The following is a 15361-nucleotide window of genomic DNA, read 5'->3' as shown; positions in this document are numbered from 1 at the left end:
TTAATTTCTTTTTTCTTTTTTTTTTTAAATTTATTCATTCATTCATTTATTTTTGGCTGCATTGGGTCCTCATCACTGAGTGCGGGCCCTCTCTAGTTGCAGAGAGTGGGGGCCACTCCTCATTGTGGTGTGCGGGCAGCCTCTCCCGTTGTGGAGCACAGGCTCCAGGTGCACGGGCCCCAGCAGCTGTGGCACGCGGGTTCAGTAGCCATGGCACAAGGGCCTAGCTGCTCCATTGCATGTGGGATCCCCCGGACCAGGGCTCCAACCCGTGACCCCTGCATTGGCAGGTGGATTCTCAACCACTGCACCACCAGGGAAGTCCCAAATTACTTAATTTCTTTAAGCCTCGCTTTCCTCAATTATAAAATGAGATAGTCATATTAACAAAATTTGTGGTTCCTACAACCTCTCTACCACTACCAACTAGGGAAAACAAATTAGTTGCCAACATTTAAAAATAAAAAAAACAAAAAAACATGTTTACTTATTTTAGGGCCAAATTTCCCTTCATGAGATTATCTGGTTGAGACTATTTCTAAAAATTAACCATTTGAGAAAAGTCAAAATATTTCTTGGCATCTATCATACATAGTGGCATCAAGTTGACTTGCTTGGAGTAGAAAATGCTACTGTCCTTGCAAAAGTAAAAGAAACAGCAAAATCATGGCATCTGTTTTGTAGGAAAATATGTGTGTCATGGGTTTTATTTGAATCATCTGTAATTCCAAGGTTATCTCCCTATTTCTTTTCCTAAAAATTTTGCTAGAACGTAACTTAGCAAACTGAACTGAGAAATGAGAAATTAAGGATATTGGTTATTTTACCTTCTATGCCAAGGACATTTTTTGCCTTATTTTCTTCAGAAACTTCAAATTTTCTTATGACGTCAATACAATAGTCTGTTGTCACATTCGTCATCTAAACAAAACAGAACAATAGTACAGTACCTGCAATTTCATGAGATATGTTCCTCTATGCTAAAAGGGCATACTGATTTTTTTAAGCATTCGTGATACAGTGCAAAATGGTTAAATGAGCCATATTTGAGGTTACTAGTGTCATAACTACTTAACCTTTGGAAAATGATCATGATCTCAGTATTCCTTATACCTTTCAGATTTAATCAGGGAAAACAGTCCTTCAACTACTAGACAAATGTTCTCTATGAAGCAACAAGATTAATAAAACCAAGTCAATAATCAGTGCAAATGCATTGCCAAGTATCCACTCACTGTAAGATAGTAGTTATCTGCAAAAGTAATGCTTTCTACACAAACACTGAGGTTTGCTAATCATAAATTGTATGCAAAAAGAAAATGACTCTCTACCAAAGAAGCGTATTCTAGGTAAATCCACCTGTGTGTTTATAGCTACAGATCCTTCAACCGATTCATGAGAGCAGTCTGCCATGGTAACTCAAGAACACAAAGGTTAGCAAAAGAAAATAAAAATAAAAAGGTAGGTGAGAATTCTGGAGTGAGAATGCTTGTATTCAAATCAGCTGGCTCATATTATTAACAGTGTGGTCTTAAATAAGTCACTCACCTTCTTTGTGGCTACCTTATAAGGTAGTTGTGGGGATTAAATTGATTAATATTTGTAAGAAAAATGTATGGTACCAAAAAAGCAGTATATGCTAACATTACTGAGTTAATCTCAAGTTTGCTGCATGTACATTTCATGCTTAGTATCACTGGGAAAAGCAAACTCTTTGAGAATAATTTCTTTAATACTAATAAAGGATGCAATATTTTTATCAAAAATCCATTCAGCCCCACAATCTCACAATGGTATTTAAATATACTAACAAGCACCAGAGCAGACAGCAGAAGCAAGAAGAACTAAAATCTTGCAGTCTGTGGAACGAAAACCACATTCACAGAAAGATAGACAAAATGAAAAGGCACAGGACTATGTACCAGATGAAGGAAAAAGATAAAACCCCAGAAAAAACAACTAAATGAAGTGGAGATAGGTAACCTTCCAGAAAAAGAATTCAGAATAATGATAGTGAAGATGATCCAGGACACTGGAAAAAGAATTGAGGCAAAGACCGAAAAGATGCAAGAAATGTTTAACAAACACCTAGAAGAATTAAAGAACACCTAGAAGAAGAACAAACAAATACAGATGAACAATACAATAACTGAAATGAAAAATAGAAGGTATTTCTACTTTTTTTTTTTTTTTTGATTCTAGAAGGAATCAATAGCAGAATAACTGAGGCAGAAAACGGGTAAGTGACCTGGAAGACAGAATGGCAGAATTCACTGCCACGGAAAACAATAAAGAAAAATGAATGAAAAGAAATGAAGACAGCCTAAGAGACCTCTGGGACAACATTAAATGCACCAACATTCACATTATAGGGGTCCCAGGAGGAGAAGAGAGAGAAAAAGAACCTAGAGAAAATATTTGAAGTGATTATAGTTGAAAACTTCCCTAGCATGGGAAAGGAAATAGCCACCCAAGTCCTGGAAGCACAGAGAGTCCCATGCAGGATAAACCCAAGGAGAAACATGCTGAGATACACAGTAACCAAACTGACAAAAATTAAAGACAAAGAAAAATTATTAAAAGCAGCAAGGGAAAAACGACAAATAACATACAAGGGAACTCCCATAAGTTTAACAGCTGATTTCTCAGCAGAAACTCTACAAGCCAGAAGGGAGTGGCATGATATACTTAAAGTGATGAAAAGGAAGAACCTACAACCAAGATTACTCTACCCGGCAAGGATCTCATTCAGATTTGATGGAGAAATCAAAAGCTTTACAGACAAGCAAAAGCTAAGAGAATTCAGCACCACCAAACCAGCTCTACAACAAATACTAAAGGAACTTCTCTAAGTGGGAAACACAAGAGAAGAAAAGGACCTACAAAAACAAACCCAAAACAATTAAGAAAATGGTCATAGGAACATACATATTGATAATTACCTTAAACGTGAATGGATTAAATGCTCCAACCAAAAGACACAGGCTTGCTGAATGGATACAAAAACAAGATCCATCTATATGCTGTCTACAAGAGACCCACTTCAGACCTAGGGACACATACAGACTGAAAGTGAGGGGATGGAAAAAGATATTCCATGCAAATGGAAATCAAAAGAAAGCTGGAGTAGCTATACTCATATCAGATAAAATAGACTTTAAAATAAAGAATGTTACAAGAGACAAGGAAGGACACTACATAATGATCAAGGGATCAATCCAAGAAGAAGATATAACAATTATAAATACATATGCACCCAACATAGAAGCACTTCAATACATAAGGCAACTGCTAACAGCTTTAAAAGAGGAAATCGACAGTAACAAAATAATAGTGGGGGACTTTAAAACCTCACTTACACCAATGGACAGATCATCCAAAATGAAAATAAATAAGGAAACAGAAGCTTTAAATGACACAATAGACCAGATAGATTTCATTGATATTTATAGGACATTCCATCCAAAAACAGCAGATTACACTTTCTTCTCAAGTGCGCACGGAACATTCTCCAGGATAGATCACATCTTGGGTCACAAATCAAGCCTCAGTAAAATTAAGAATATTGAAATCATATCAAGGATCTTTTCTGACCACAATGCTATGAGATTAGAAATGAATTACAGGGAAAAAAACGTAAAAAACACAAACACATGGAGGTTAAACAATATGTTACTAAATAACCAAGAGATCACTGAAGAAATCAAAGAGGAAATCAAAAAATACCTAGAGACAAATGACAATGAAAACACGATGATCCAAAACCTATGGGATGCAGCAAAAGCAGTTCTAAAAGGGAAGTTTATAGCTATACAAGCCTACCTCAAGAAACAAGAAAAATCTCAAGTAAACAATCTAACCTTACATCTAAATGAACTAGAGAAACAAGAACAAACAAAACCCAAAGTTAGCAGAAGGAAAGAAATCATAAAGATCACAGCAGAAATAAATGAAATACAAACAAAGAAAACAATAGCAAAGATCAATAAAACTAAAAGCTAGTTCTCTGAGAAGATAAAATTGATAAAGCATTAGCCAGACTCATCAAGAAAAACAGGGAGAGGACTCAAATCAATGAAATTAGAAGTGAAAAAGGAGAAGTTACAACAGACACCGCAGAAATACAAAGCATCCTAAGAGACTACTACAAGCAACTCTATGCCAATAAAATGGACAACCAGGAAGAAATGGACAAATTATTAGAAAGGTATAACCTTCCAAGACTAAGCCAGAAAGAAATAGAAAATATGAACAGACCAATCACAAGTAAAGAAATTGAAACTGTGATTAAAAATCTTCCAACAAACAAAAGTCCAGGACCTGATAGCATCACAGGTGAATTCTATCAAACATTTAGAGAAGAGCTAACACCCATCCTTCTCAAACTCTTCCAAAAAACTGCAGAGGAAGGAACACTCCCAAACTCATTCTACGAGGCTACCATCACGCTGATAGCAAACCAGACAAAGATACTACAAAAAAAGAAAATTACAGACCAATATCACTGATGAATATAGATGCAAAAATCCTCAACAAAATACTAGCAAACAGAATCTAACAACACATTAAAAGGATCACACACCATGATCAAGTGGGATTTATCCCAGGGATGCAAGGATTCTTCAATATACACAAATCAATCAATGTGATACACCACATTAACAAATTGAAGAATAAAAACCATATGATCATCTCAATAGATGCAGAAAAAGCTTTTGACAAAATTCAACACCCATTTCTGATAAAAACTCTCCAGAAAGTGGGCATAGAGGGAACCTACCTCAACATAATAAAGGCCATATATGACATACCCACAGCAAACATCATTCTCAACGGTGAAAAACTGGAAGCATTTCCTCTAAGATCAGGAACGAGACAAGGATGTCCACTCTCACCACTATTATTCAACATAGTTTTGGAAGTTCTAGCCACAGCAATCACAGAAGAAAAAGAAATAAAAGGAATACAGATTGGAAAAGAAGAAGTAAAACTGTCACTGTTTGCAGATGACATGATACTATACATAGAGAATCCTAAAAGTGCCAGCAGAAAACTGCTAGAGCTAACCAATGAATTTGGTAAAGTTGCAGGATACAAAATTAATGCACAGAAATCTCTTGCATTTCTATACACTAACAACAAAAGATCAGAAAGAGAAATTAAGGAAACAATCCCATTTACCACTGCAACAAAAAGAATAAGATACCTAGGAATAAACCTACCTAGGGAGACAAAAGACCTGTATGCAGAAAACTATAAGACACTGATGAAAGAAATTAAAGATGATACCAACAGATGGAGAGATATACCATGTTCTTGGATTGAAAGAATCAATACTGTGAAAATGACTATATTACCCAAAGCAATCTACAGATTCAATGCAATCCCTAGCAAATTACCAACGGCATTTTTTACAGAACTAGAACAAATCATCTTAAAATTTGTATGGAGACACAAAAGACCCCAAATAGCCAAAGCAGTCTTGAGGGAAAAAAACGGAGCTGGAGGAATGAGACTCCCTGACTTCAGACTATACTACAAAGCCACAGTAATCAAGACAATATGGTACTGGCACAAAAACAGAAACATAGGTCAATGGAACAAGATAGCCCAGAGATAAACCCACGCACCTATGGTCAACTAATCTATGACAAAGGAGGTAAAGATATACAATGGCGAAAAGACAGTCTCTTCAATAAGTGGTGCTGGGAAAACTGGACAGCTACATGTAAAAGAATGAAATTAGAACACTCCCTATCACCACACAAAAATAAACTCAAAATGGATTCGAGACCTAAATGTAAGACTGGACACTATAAAACTCTTAGAGGAAAACATAGGAAGAACACTCTTGGACATAAATGACAGCAAGATCTTTTTTGATCCACCTCCTAGAGTAATGGAAATAAAAACAAAAATAAACAAATGGGACCTAATGAAACTTGAAAGCTTTTGCACAGCAAAGGAAACCATAAACAAGACGAAAAGACAACCCTCAGAATGGAAGAAAATATTTGCAAATGAATCAATGGACAAAGGATTAATTTCCAAAATATATAAACAGCTCATGCAGCTCAATATTAAAGAAACAAACAACCCAATCCAAAAATGGGCAGAAGACCTAAACAGACATTTCTCCAAAGAAGACATACAGACGGCCAAGAAGCACATGAAAAGATGCTCAACATCACTAATTATTAGAGAAATGCAAATCAAAACTACAATGAGGTATCACCTCACACCAGTTAGAATGGGCATCATCAGAAAATCTACAAACAACAAATGCTGGAGAGGGTGTGGAGAAAAGGGAACCCTCTTGCACTGTTGGTGGGAATGTAAATTGATACAGCCACTATGGAGAACAGTATGGAGGTTCCTTAAAAAACTAAAAATAGATTTACCATATGATCCAGCAATCCCACTACTGGGCATATACCCAGAGAAAACCATAATTCAAAAAGACACATGCACCCCAATGTTCACTGCAGCACTATTTACAATAGCCAGGTCATGGATGCAACCTAAATGCCCATCAACAGACGAATGGATAAAGAAGTTGTGATACATATATACAATGGAATATTACTCAGCCATAAAAAGGAACGAAATTGATTCATTTGTTGAGACATGGATGGATCTAGAGACTGTCATACAGAGTGAAGTAAGTCAGAAGAGAAAAACAAATATCATATATTAACGCATGTATGTGGAACCTAGAAAAATGGTACAGATGAACCGGTTTGCAGGGCAGAAGTTGAGACACAGATGTAGAGAACAAACGTATGGACACCAAGGGGGGAAAACTGCGGTGGGGTGGGGATGGTGGTGTGCTGAATTGGGCGATTGGGATTGACATGTATACACTGATGTGTATAAAACTGATGACTAATAAGAACCTGCATATAAAAAAACAAACAAACAAACAAAACACCTAATAGTAAACTTCCTTTGGGTTATTTGTATGGAAATATGTTAATATAAATGTTTCAGACATTACATGAAATTTCTAAAAATCTTATATATTCTGGTATAATGTTATAAGTCATAATTCTAGTTATTACTTTAAAATGTATATCTCAGAAATAATTAATTTCCTTGTCAATTGCATTATTATGAACTTTCATCAAATCTTTAACCATCGTCATTTGTAAGTCTTTTGTCATTTACAGACAGTTCTGGGTGTACTCTGATGCTTTTGCAAGTATGTTCCTATAAAAGGGTTTCATCTTCAAGGAATTCATGGAAAAGACTCTGACAAGTACAGGTTTCTGGTAACTGACTGTACTGCTGAACTGAATGAATAAGCATTTTCAGAACTCTAATGAAAAACTGATGAACTCATAAAAGGGCTAACAAAAGATCAAGATGAAAAAAAAATTAATTACATGGGACTGAGTGAACTGATGAGGATGATTATAATTTTTGTGACTTTCTGTTTGAATAAAAAATAAAAATCCCACAAGAACTCAGACGTAAAGAATATACAAATCAATTTTCACTGCAAAGTAAAGGAGCTGTTACAGTGGAGGATTACTGGACTGAATGTCAGTATTATGACATAGTATGAGTGTGTTTCATGTTTGGTAATTGCAATCATTGTTGCTTTTGTTGTGGTCATCCATTTACAATGCTTGGTGTCAGTTTATTTATCTCCTGTAAAAATAAAATACAGTGTGTGTGTGTGAAAAAAAAACAACAACCATATGATCATCTCAATAGACACAGGAAAAGCTTCTGACAATATTCAACACCCATTTCTGATAAAAACTCTCCAGAAGGTGGGCAGAGAGGGAACCTACCTCAATATAATAAAGGCCATATATGACAAACCCACAGCAAACATCATTCTCAATGGTGAAAAACTGAAAGCATTTCCTCTAAGATCAGGAACAAGACAAGGATGTCCACTCTCACCACTATTATTCAACATAGTTTTGGAAGTCCTAGCCACAGCAATCAGAGAAGAAAAAGAAATAAAAGGAATAGAAATTGGAAAAGAAGAAGTAAAACTGTCACTGTTTGCAGATGACATGATACTATACATAGAAAATCCTGAAGATGCCAGCAGAAAACTACTAGAGCTAATCAATGAATTTGGTAAAGTGGCAGGATACAAAATTAATGCACAGAAATCTCTTGCATTCCTATACACTAACAACAAAAGATCAGAAAGAGAAATTAAGGAAACAATCCCATTTACCACTGCAACAAAAAGAATATGATACCTAGGAATAAACCAACCTAAGGAGGTAAAAGACCTATATGCAGAAAACTATAAGACACTGATGAAAGAAATAAAAGATGACACAAACAGATGGAGAGATATACCATGTTCTTGGATTGGAAGAATCAATATTGTGAAAATGACTGTACTACCCAAAGCCACCTACAGATTCAATGCAATCCCTATCAAATTACCAATGGCATTTTTTACAGAACTGGAACAAAAAATCTTAAAATTTGTATGGAGATACAAAGGACCCCAAATAGCCAAAGCAATCTTGTGGGAAAAAAACGGAGCTGGAGGAATGAGACTCCCTGACTTCAGACTATACCACAAACCTACAGTAATCAAGACAATATGGTACTGGCACAAAAACAGAAATATATATCAATGGAACAGGATAGAAAGCCCAGAGATAAACCCACACACATATGGACAACTAATCTATGACAAAGGAGGCAAGGATATACAATGGAGAAAAGACAGTCTCTTCAATAAGTGGTGCTGGGAAAACTGGACAGCTACATGTACAAGTATGAAATTACAGCACACCCTAACACCATACACAAAAATAAACTCAAAATGGATTAAAGGCCTAAATGTAAGACTGGACACTATAAAACTTTTACAGTAAAATGTAGGAAGAACACTCTTTGACATAAATCACAACAACATTTTTTTGACCCACCTCCTAGAGAAATGGAAATAAAAACAAAAATAAACAAATGGGACCGAATGAAACTTAAAAGCTTTTGCACAGCAAAGGAAACTATAAACAACATGAAAAGACAACCATCAGAATGGGAGAAAACATTTGCAAAGAAATCAATAGACAAAGGATTAATCTCCAAAATATATAAACAGCTCATGCAGCTCAATATTAAAAAAAACAAACAACCCAATCCAAAAATGGGCAGAAGACCTAAATAGACATTCCTCCAAAGAAGACATACAGATGGCCAAGAGGCACATGAAAAGCTGCTCAACATCACTAATTATTAGAGAAATGCAAATCAAAACTACAATGAGGTATCACCTCACACCAGTCAGAATGGGCATCATCGGGCTTCCCTGGTGACGCAGTGGTTAAGAATCCGCCTGCCAATGCAGGGGACACGAGTTTGAGCCCTGGTCCAGGAAGATCCCACATGCCGTGGAGTAACTAAGCCCGTGCGCCACAACTACTGAGCCTGTGCTCGAGAGCCCGCAAGCCACAACTCCTGAAGCCCACAAGCCACAACTACCGAAGCCCACACACCTAGAGCCCGTGCTCTGCAACAAGAGAAGCCACTGCAATGAGAAGCCAGCACACCGCAACGAAGAGAGCCCCTGCTCCCTGCAACTAGAGAAAGCCCGCATGCAGCAACGAAGACCCAACGCAGCCAAAAATAATAAATAAAAATTAAATAAATAAATTTTAAAAAAATAGAATGGGCATCATCAGAAAATCTGCAAACAACAAGTGTGGAGTGGGTGTGGAGAAAAGGAACCCTCTTGCACTGTTGGTGGGAATGTAAATTGATACAGACACTGTGGAGAACAGTATGGAGGGTCCTTAAAAAACTAAAAATAGAACTACCATATGACCCAGCAATCCCACTACTGGGCATATACCCTGAGAAAACCATAATTCAAAAAGAGTCATGTACCACAATGTTCATTGCAGCATATTTACAATAGCCAGGGCATGGAAGCAACCTAAATGCCCATTGACAGACGGATGGATAAAGAAGATGTGGTACATATGTACAATGGAATGTTACTCAGCCATAAAAAGGAATGAAACTGGGTCATTTGTTGAGATGTGGATGGACCCAGAGACTGTCATACAGAGTGAAGTAAGTCAGAAAGAGAAAAACAAATATCGTATACTAATGCATATATGTGGAACCTAGAAAAATGGTACAGATGAAAAGGCAGAAATAGAGACACAGATGTAGAGAACAAACGTATGGACACCAAGGGGGGAAAGTGGGGGGGAGGGTGGTGGGATGAATTGGGAGATTGGGATTGACATGTATACACTGATGTGTATAAAATAGATAATAAGAACTTGCTGTATTAAAAAAATTTTTTAATAAAATAAAAAAAGATCAATCAATCAATAAATAAATATACTAATGATAGAGGAAGCTAACTTTGGAGCCAGTATTTTATATTTCAATGATATTCTCAAAAATTCCATTATCTCTTAGGTTCAATACCTATGCTTTAGTGAAATCTAATTCAAACTGTCTATTTAATAGCATTTAACTTATTGCAGGGGGAAAAAAAGCTGTTATGCAACCATTTTTTGCATGTTTGAAAGAGCACAGAATGCTTTTTTTCCCCTAAAACTAGCTGCATAAAGGCTAACGCATTCTTTGAGTAAATTTTATAACCTTTACTGCATGCAGAGGCCTACATTACCAGACACCACCCGAAAATACCATATATAAATGAAACCATGCTACCTGCGAGGAACTCAACTGACCTAGTCTGGCTTTAAGCAGCTCATTAATTTGTCTGCTATAAGCTAGAGAGACTTACCACGTGCAGTCTAAAAGATAAATAATTTCTCACAAAATAGAACCAAATTGATTAAAATTGTATGTGCCATTGGAAGACTGAGTTTACATTGCAATTATTTGGTTTACGAGGCCATTTGTTCAGAGATGTTGGGGCCTTGCACTAGACTCAAGTAGTCTACCAGGAGCCCATGAGATCTAAAAAAATTCAAGCCAACAAAAAAAAAAAAACCCCCGGCATCCTGGGATGGAGCTAATTGCCGATGAGAACATGTTACTAGCTCAAAATACAAAGCAGAATGTGTTAACAAAAATCATCATATTTGAAAAGTATTCATTAAATTGGTGAAAATATCAGTAGGCATTCTCGGAAGCCCACAATTTCCTGGGCACCATATAAGAATTAATGGGAGCTAATCCAAAATTCAAGTATTAAGGATTAACTCAGTGAAATACATTAAAACCTATAACAATGAGAATTGAAATGTAAGTCAATCTGCTCCCATCCTTCCACCATCTCTGCTTTCATTTAATTAACTTCCCAATAGCAAAATCTTGCATTTTACATAATTGACTTTTTCGGACCTCACTTTGAAAGTTACATTGGGATTTTACTGTATGAATGAAGGTTTAACATAGTTTAATGCTCTTTATTGTTCTTTTTTCCCTTGTTTTGCTTTCTATTTGACATGGCTGATAAGATGAAATAGAAACATTTTCTCCCTGTTTCGCATGGAGTTCACTTGAAAGTCTTGTTTGCTATCAGTATCTGAGCCACTCACTGTCTCTTAACACTAGTGATTTTTTCTATACAGGGCAATTTGTGCTAAAAGAAGAACTTGAGGAAAACTTGATTACGTTTATATAATGTAGTCAATGCTATGCAGTTTATAAAAAGCTTTTACATCCATAATCTTAAATAGTTCTTGTAAACTTAGTATCTTTATTCTCATCCTGTAGGTAGGAAAACTGACACTGAGAATGGTTAATTATCACAACCAAAGTCATAAAATCATTAAAAGGCAGCACCAAAGTTCAAATTTCAACCTTCTCAATTCAAGTCCAAAGCTTTTTCTTTTACGTTGTATCTACTGTCTGGGTGTTTTCTTTATTTCTACTAAGAAATTGAAATACTTACTTTTAAAAGTGATTATTTTTTCAGTATAGCTGAAACTCCTGGATCTTAACTTTTGAAATTTTTGCAACTTTCAAATCAGTTATCATAATTTGACCTCTTTGATGATTCCAGATTGGAATGACTCCCAAAACACACAAAACACAAAATCCTGGTTCAGCCTTGGAAGGTTATACCTTTCCATGAATTTGTCCATTTCTTCCAGGTTGTCCATTTTTTTCGCATAGAGTTGCTTGTAGTAGTCTCCTAGGATGCTTTGTATTTCTGCCGTGTCTGTTGTAACTTCTCCTTTTTCATTTCCAATTTTATTGATTTGAGTCCTCTCCCTCTTTTTCTTGATGAGTCTGGCTAATGGTTTATCAATTTTGTTTGTCTTCTCAAAGAACCAGCTTTTAGTTTTATTGATCTTTGCTATTGTTTTCTTTGTTTCTTTGTTTGTATTTCATTTATTTCTGCTCTGATCTTTATGATTTCTTTCCTTCTGCTAACTTTGGGTTTTGTTTGTTCCTCTTTCTCTAGTTTCTTTAGGTGTAAGGTTAGATTGTTTACTTGAGATTTTTCTTGTTTCTTGAGGTAGGCTTGTATAGCTATAAACTTCCCTTTTAGAACTGCTTTTGCTGCATCCCATAGGTTTTGGATCATCGTGTTTTCATTGTCATTTGTCTCTAGGTATTTTTTGATTTCCTCTTTGATTTCTTCAGTGATCTCTTGGTTATTTAGTAACATATTGTTTAACCTCCATGTGTTTGTGTTTTTTACGTTTTTTTCCCTGTAATTCATTTCTAATCTCATAGCATTGTGGTCAGAAAAGATCCTTGATATGATTTCAATATTCTTAATTTTACTGAGGCTTGATTTGTGACCCAAGATGTGATCTATCCTGGAGAATGTTCCGTGCGCACTTGAGAAGAAAGTGTAATCTGCTGTTTTTGGATGGAATGTCCTATAAATATCAATTAAATCTATCTGGTCTATTGTGTCATTTAAAGCTTCTGTTTCCTTATTTATTTTCTTTAGGGTTTCATTTTATCCTTGGCATTGCAAAATTTCACTTTGATTTGTCTCTGCGTGGATCTTTCTACATTCACTGTGTTTGGCACTCAGTGGACCCTGCCAATTTAGACATTGCTCCCTTTTGGTGCTAATCATTTTTTGTATTACTTATTTGATAATATCCTCCCTTCTATTTTTTCTTATCTTTTTCTGTAACTCCTGTTATTCAGATAGTGGACCTTCAGGATCAATCTACTAATTTCCTTATGTTTTTTCCATTTCTCTCCTGTTTGTTCTCCTTTTGGGACAATTTTCTCAACTTTATCTTCTAAGCCAACTAATGAATTTAGTTCTCTGCTCTCTTCTTCCTCTGAATCTTCTTTTCTCATAGCATCTTTCTCTTGCTTCATGGCTGAAACTTTTTTAATCACTCTGCTGTATTAATGTCAGTTTTTAAAGTTTCCTTCTCCCTGCATTGCCTCTATTTCCTCCAAGTTTCTTGATTCTATTTGTTTGCCTTTGTCTCTTTTTTATAGCAGAGAATTTCCTCAAACGTGGTAAGCCTTGGTTATTTAAAACCCATTTTTTAAATCGACTATTTAAAAACCTATTTCAAACTAAGGCAAGAAAAAATTGGCTGGAAGCTCTGTATTCATGAGCAGAGCTTACTGACTAGTGGGCTTCACTGTAGAATTCTCTGGCTGGACTCAGAAAAATTCTGATGTAAATATCTTTAGGGGTTTTTTTTCCTTGGGTTGGTGTGTTCGTTTCCTAGGGCTGCTATAATAAAGTACCACAAACTCAGGGCTGAAAACAACAGAAACTTATTCTCTCTCAGTCCTGGAGGACAGAAGTCCAAAATCAAGGTGTTAAAAGGGATGATTCCCTCTGGAGACTTGGAGGGAGAATCTATTCCATACCTCTCCCCTTGCTTCTGATGGCTGCTGGCAAATCTTGGCATTCCTTGGCTTGGAGCTTCATAGCTACAACCTGCTTCCATCTTCACACAGCCACCTTCCCTCTGTGTGTCTATGTCCTCTTTTCTGTTGCTTATAAGAACACTCATCATTGGATTTAGGGTCCACACAAAATGTAGGATAATTTCATCTTAACATCCTTAAGTACATCTACATAGACCCTACTTCCAAATAAGGTCACATTTACAGATACTGGGAGTTAAGGACTTGGACATATCTTTTCAGGCTACTATTCAACCCACTATAGTCTGTAATATGCCTCTAAGGAAATTTTTCCAATGTCCTACTTGGAAGGGATAAACCTGGGATCTGAACCTTGGAAGAGGGTTATGGCTCTCACACTTCAATGCATAAATGTTCACTTAATCTTTGTATTCATATCTATTTTTGTGAAACAAACCTCCCAAAACTTAGAAACTTAAAACCACCACCACTTACCAATACTTGTTCACAATTGTGTAGGATGGTAAGTGGGACTGAGTCCGGCCACACGGTTATTGTGTTTTCACCTAGGGGTTACTCACGTGACTACAGGCATCTAGTCAGGTGACTACAGTCAGATGGTCCAAAATGGCCTCACCAACATGACTGTGGCTGGTGCTGGCTGTTGGCTGGGCCTCTTCACGTGGTCTCTCCTCCTCTCGCTTCCTCACATGATAGTCTCACAGCCCCAACAGGGCAAGAGTGGAACTGCCAAGGCTCCCTGAAGCCTATGTTCCTTGTACATCAATTCTGCTACAATCCATTAGTCAAACCAGGTCACAAAGCCAGCCCAGATTCAAGGGGCAGAAAAATAGACTCCACCTCTTGATGGGAGGAGAGGCAATGTCACGCTGCAAAGCCACACACATACAGGGATGTGGGAGCTACTGTAGCCATCTTTATAAACCATCTGCCACGTTCCCCATGTTTCAGTGCCCACACTCAGGTATGCCTGGTATGCCTCAGCCCAGATTCTTCTGGTCCGTCCTCCTCCAGCTCTTATTTTCAGTTTTATGCCAGGGTGGAGAAGGGACAGCTGTCCTGCTGCAAGAGGTAGGAGAGAGAATCTGGAGCCCTAACTACATCTGGATCAGACTTCCAACCGGTGCTTGTGTTTTCAACCCCTGCTCTTCTCCTGTTTTCAGAGTATCATGTGAATTTCATTTTTGATCTTTCTTGGGTTCTTCTGGGCAAGTGAACATGCTTTGTGGTTTCTTGCTCTGTGGGCTTGAGTTTCAGTGCTCTGGGGTCTCTTTTGGATCAGACAAGTTTTAAGATTTTGTTGTTTCTGTTTCCTCTCCTATTCTCTTTGTCCTTGTGGTTTTACAGGGGGGAGAGGTCTTTTTACTGTATTTTTGGGTAATTTCAGCAGGGAGTAGAGAAACCTCTCTAAATGAGTGGTCATTCAGTTTCCAGCTGAATAAGACAACCATGATAGTTATTTATCTCCCCAAAATGGCTACTCTCACTCATCCAAAAATTAATCCACAAATTTCAAAGCATTTAAATACATGACTATTTCACAGAAAAATGTCATTTGGGA

General features: G+C 36.8%; 1 protein-coding gene across 8 annotated transcripts in view; it reads right to left on the bottom strand.

The window, feature by feature from the left end:
• Nucleotides 1-15361, bottom strand: part of PLCH1 (phospholipase C eta 1) — a 225755-nt gene that overhangs the window by 71695 nt on the left and 138699 nt on the right. For all 8 annotated transcript variants that reach the window (XM_082394321.1, XM_082394314.1, XM_082394317.1 and 5 more), the window contains one exon: nucleotides 828-921. In XM_082394321.1, the coding sequence (XP_082250447.1) occupies nucleotides 828-921 (94 nt within the window). The remainder of the gene's footprint in view (nucleotides 1-827; nucleotides 922-15361) is intronic.

Source organism: Balaenoptera borealis, assembly GCF_965194805.1.
Source record: "Balaenoptera borealis genome assembly, chromosome: 5".
NCBI lineage: Eukaryota > Metazoa > Chordata > Mammalia > Artiodactyla > Balaenopteridae > Balaenoptera > Balaenoptera borealis.
This window is presented reverse-complemented; position numbering and strand designations above follow the sequence as displayed.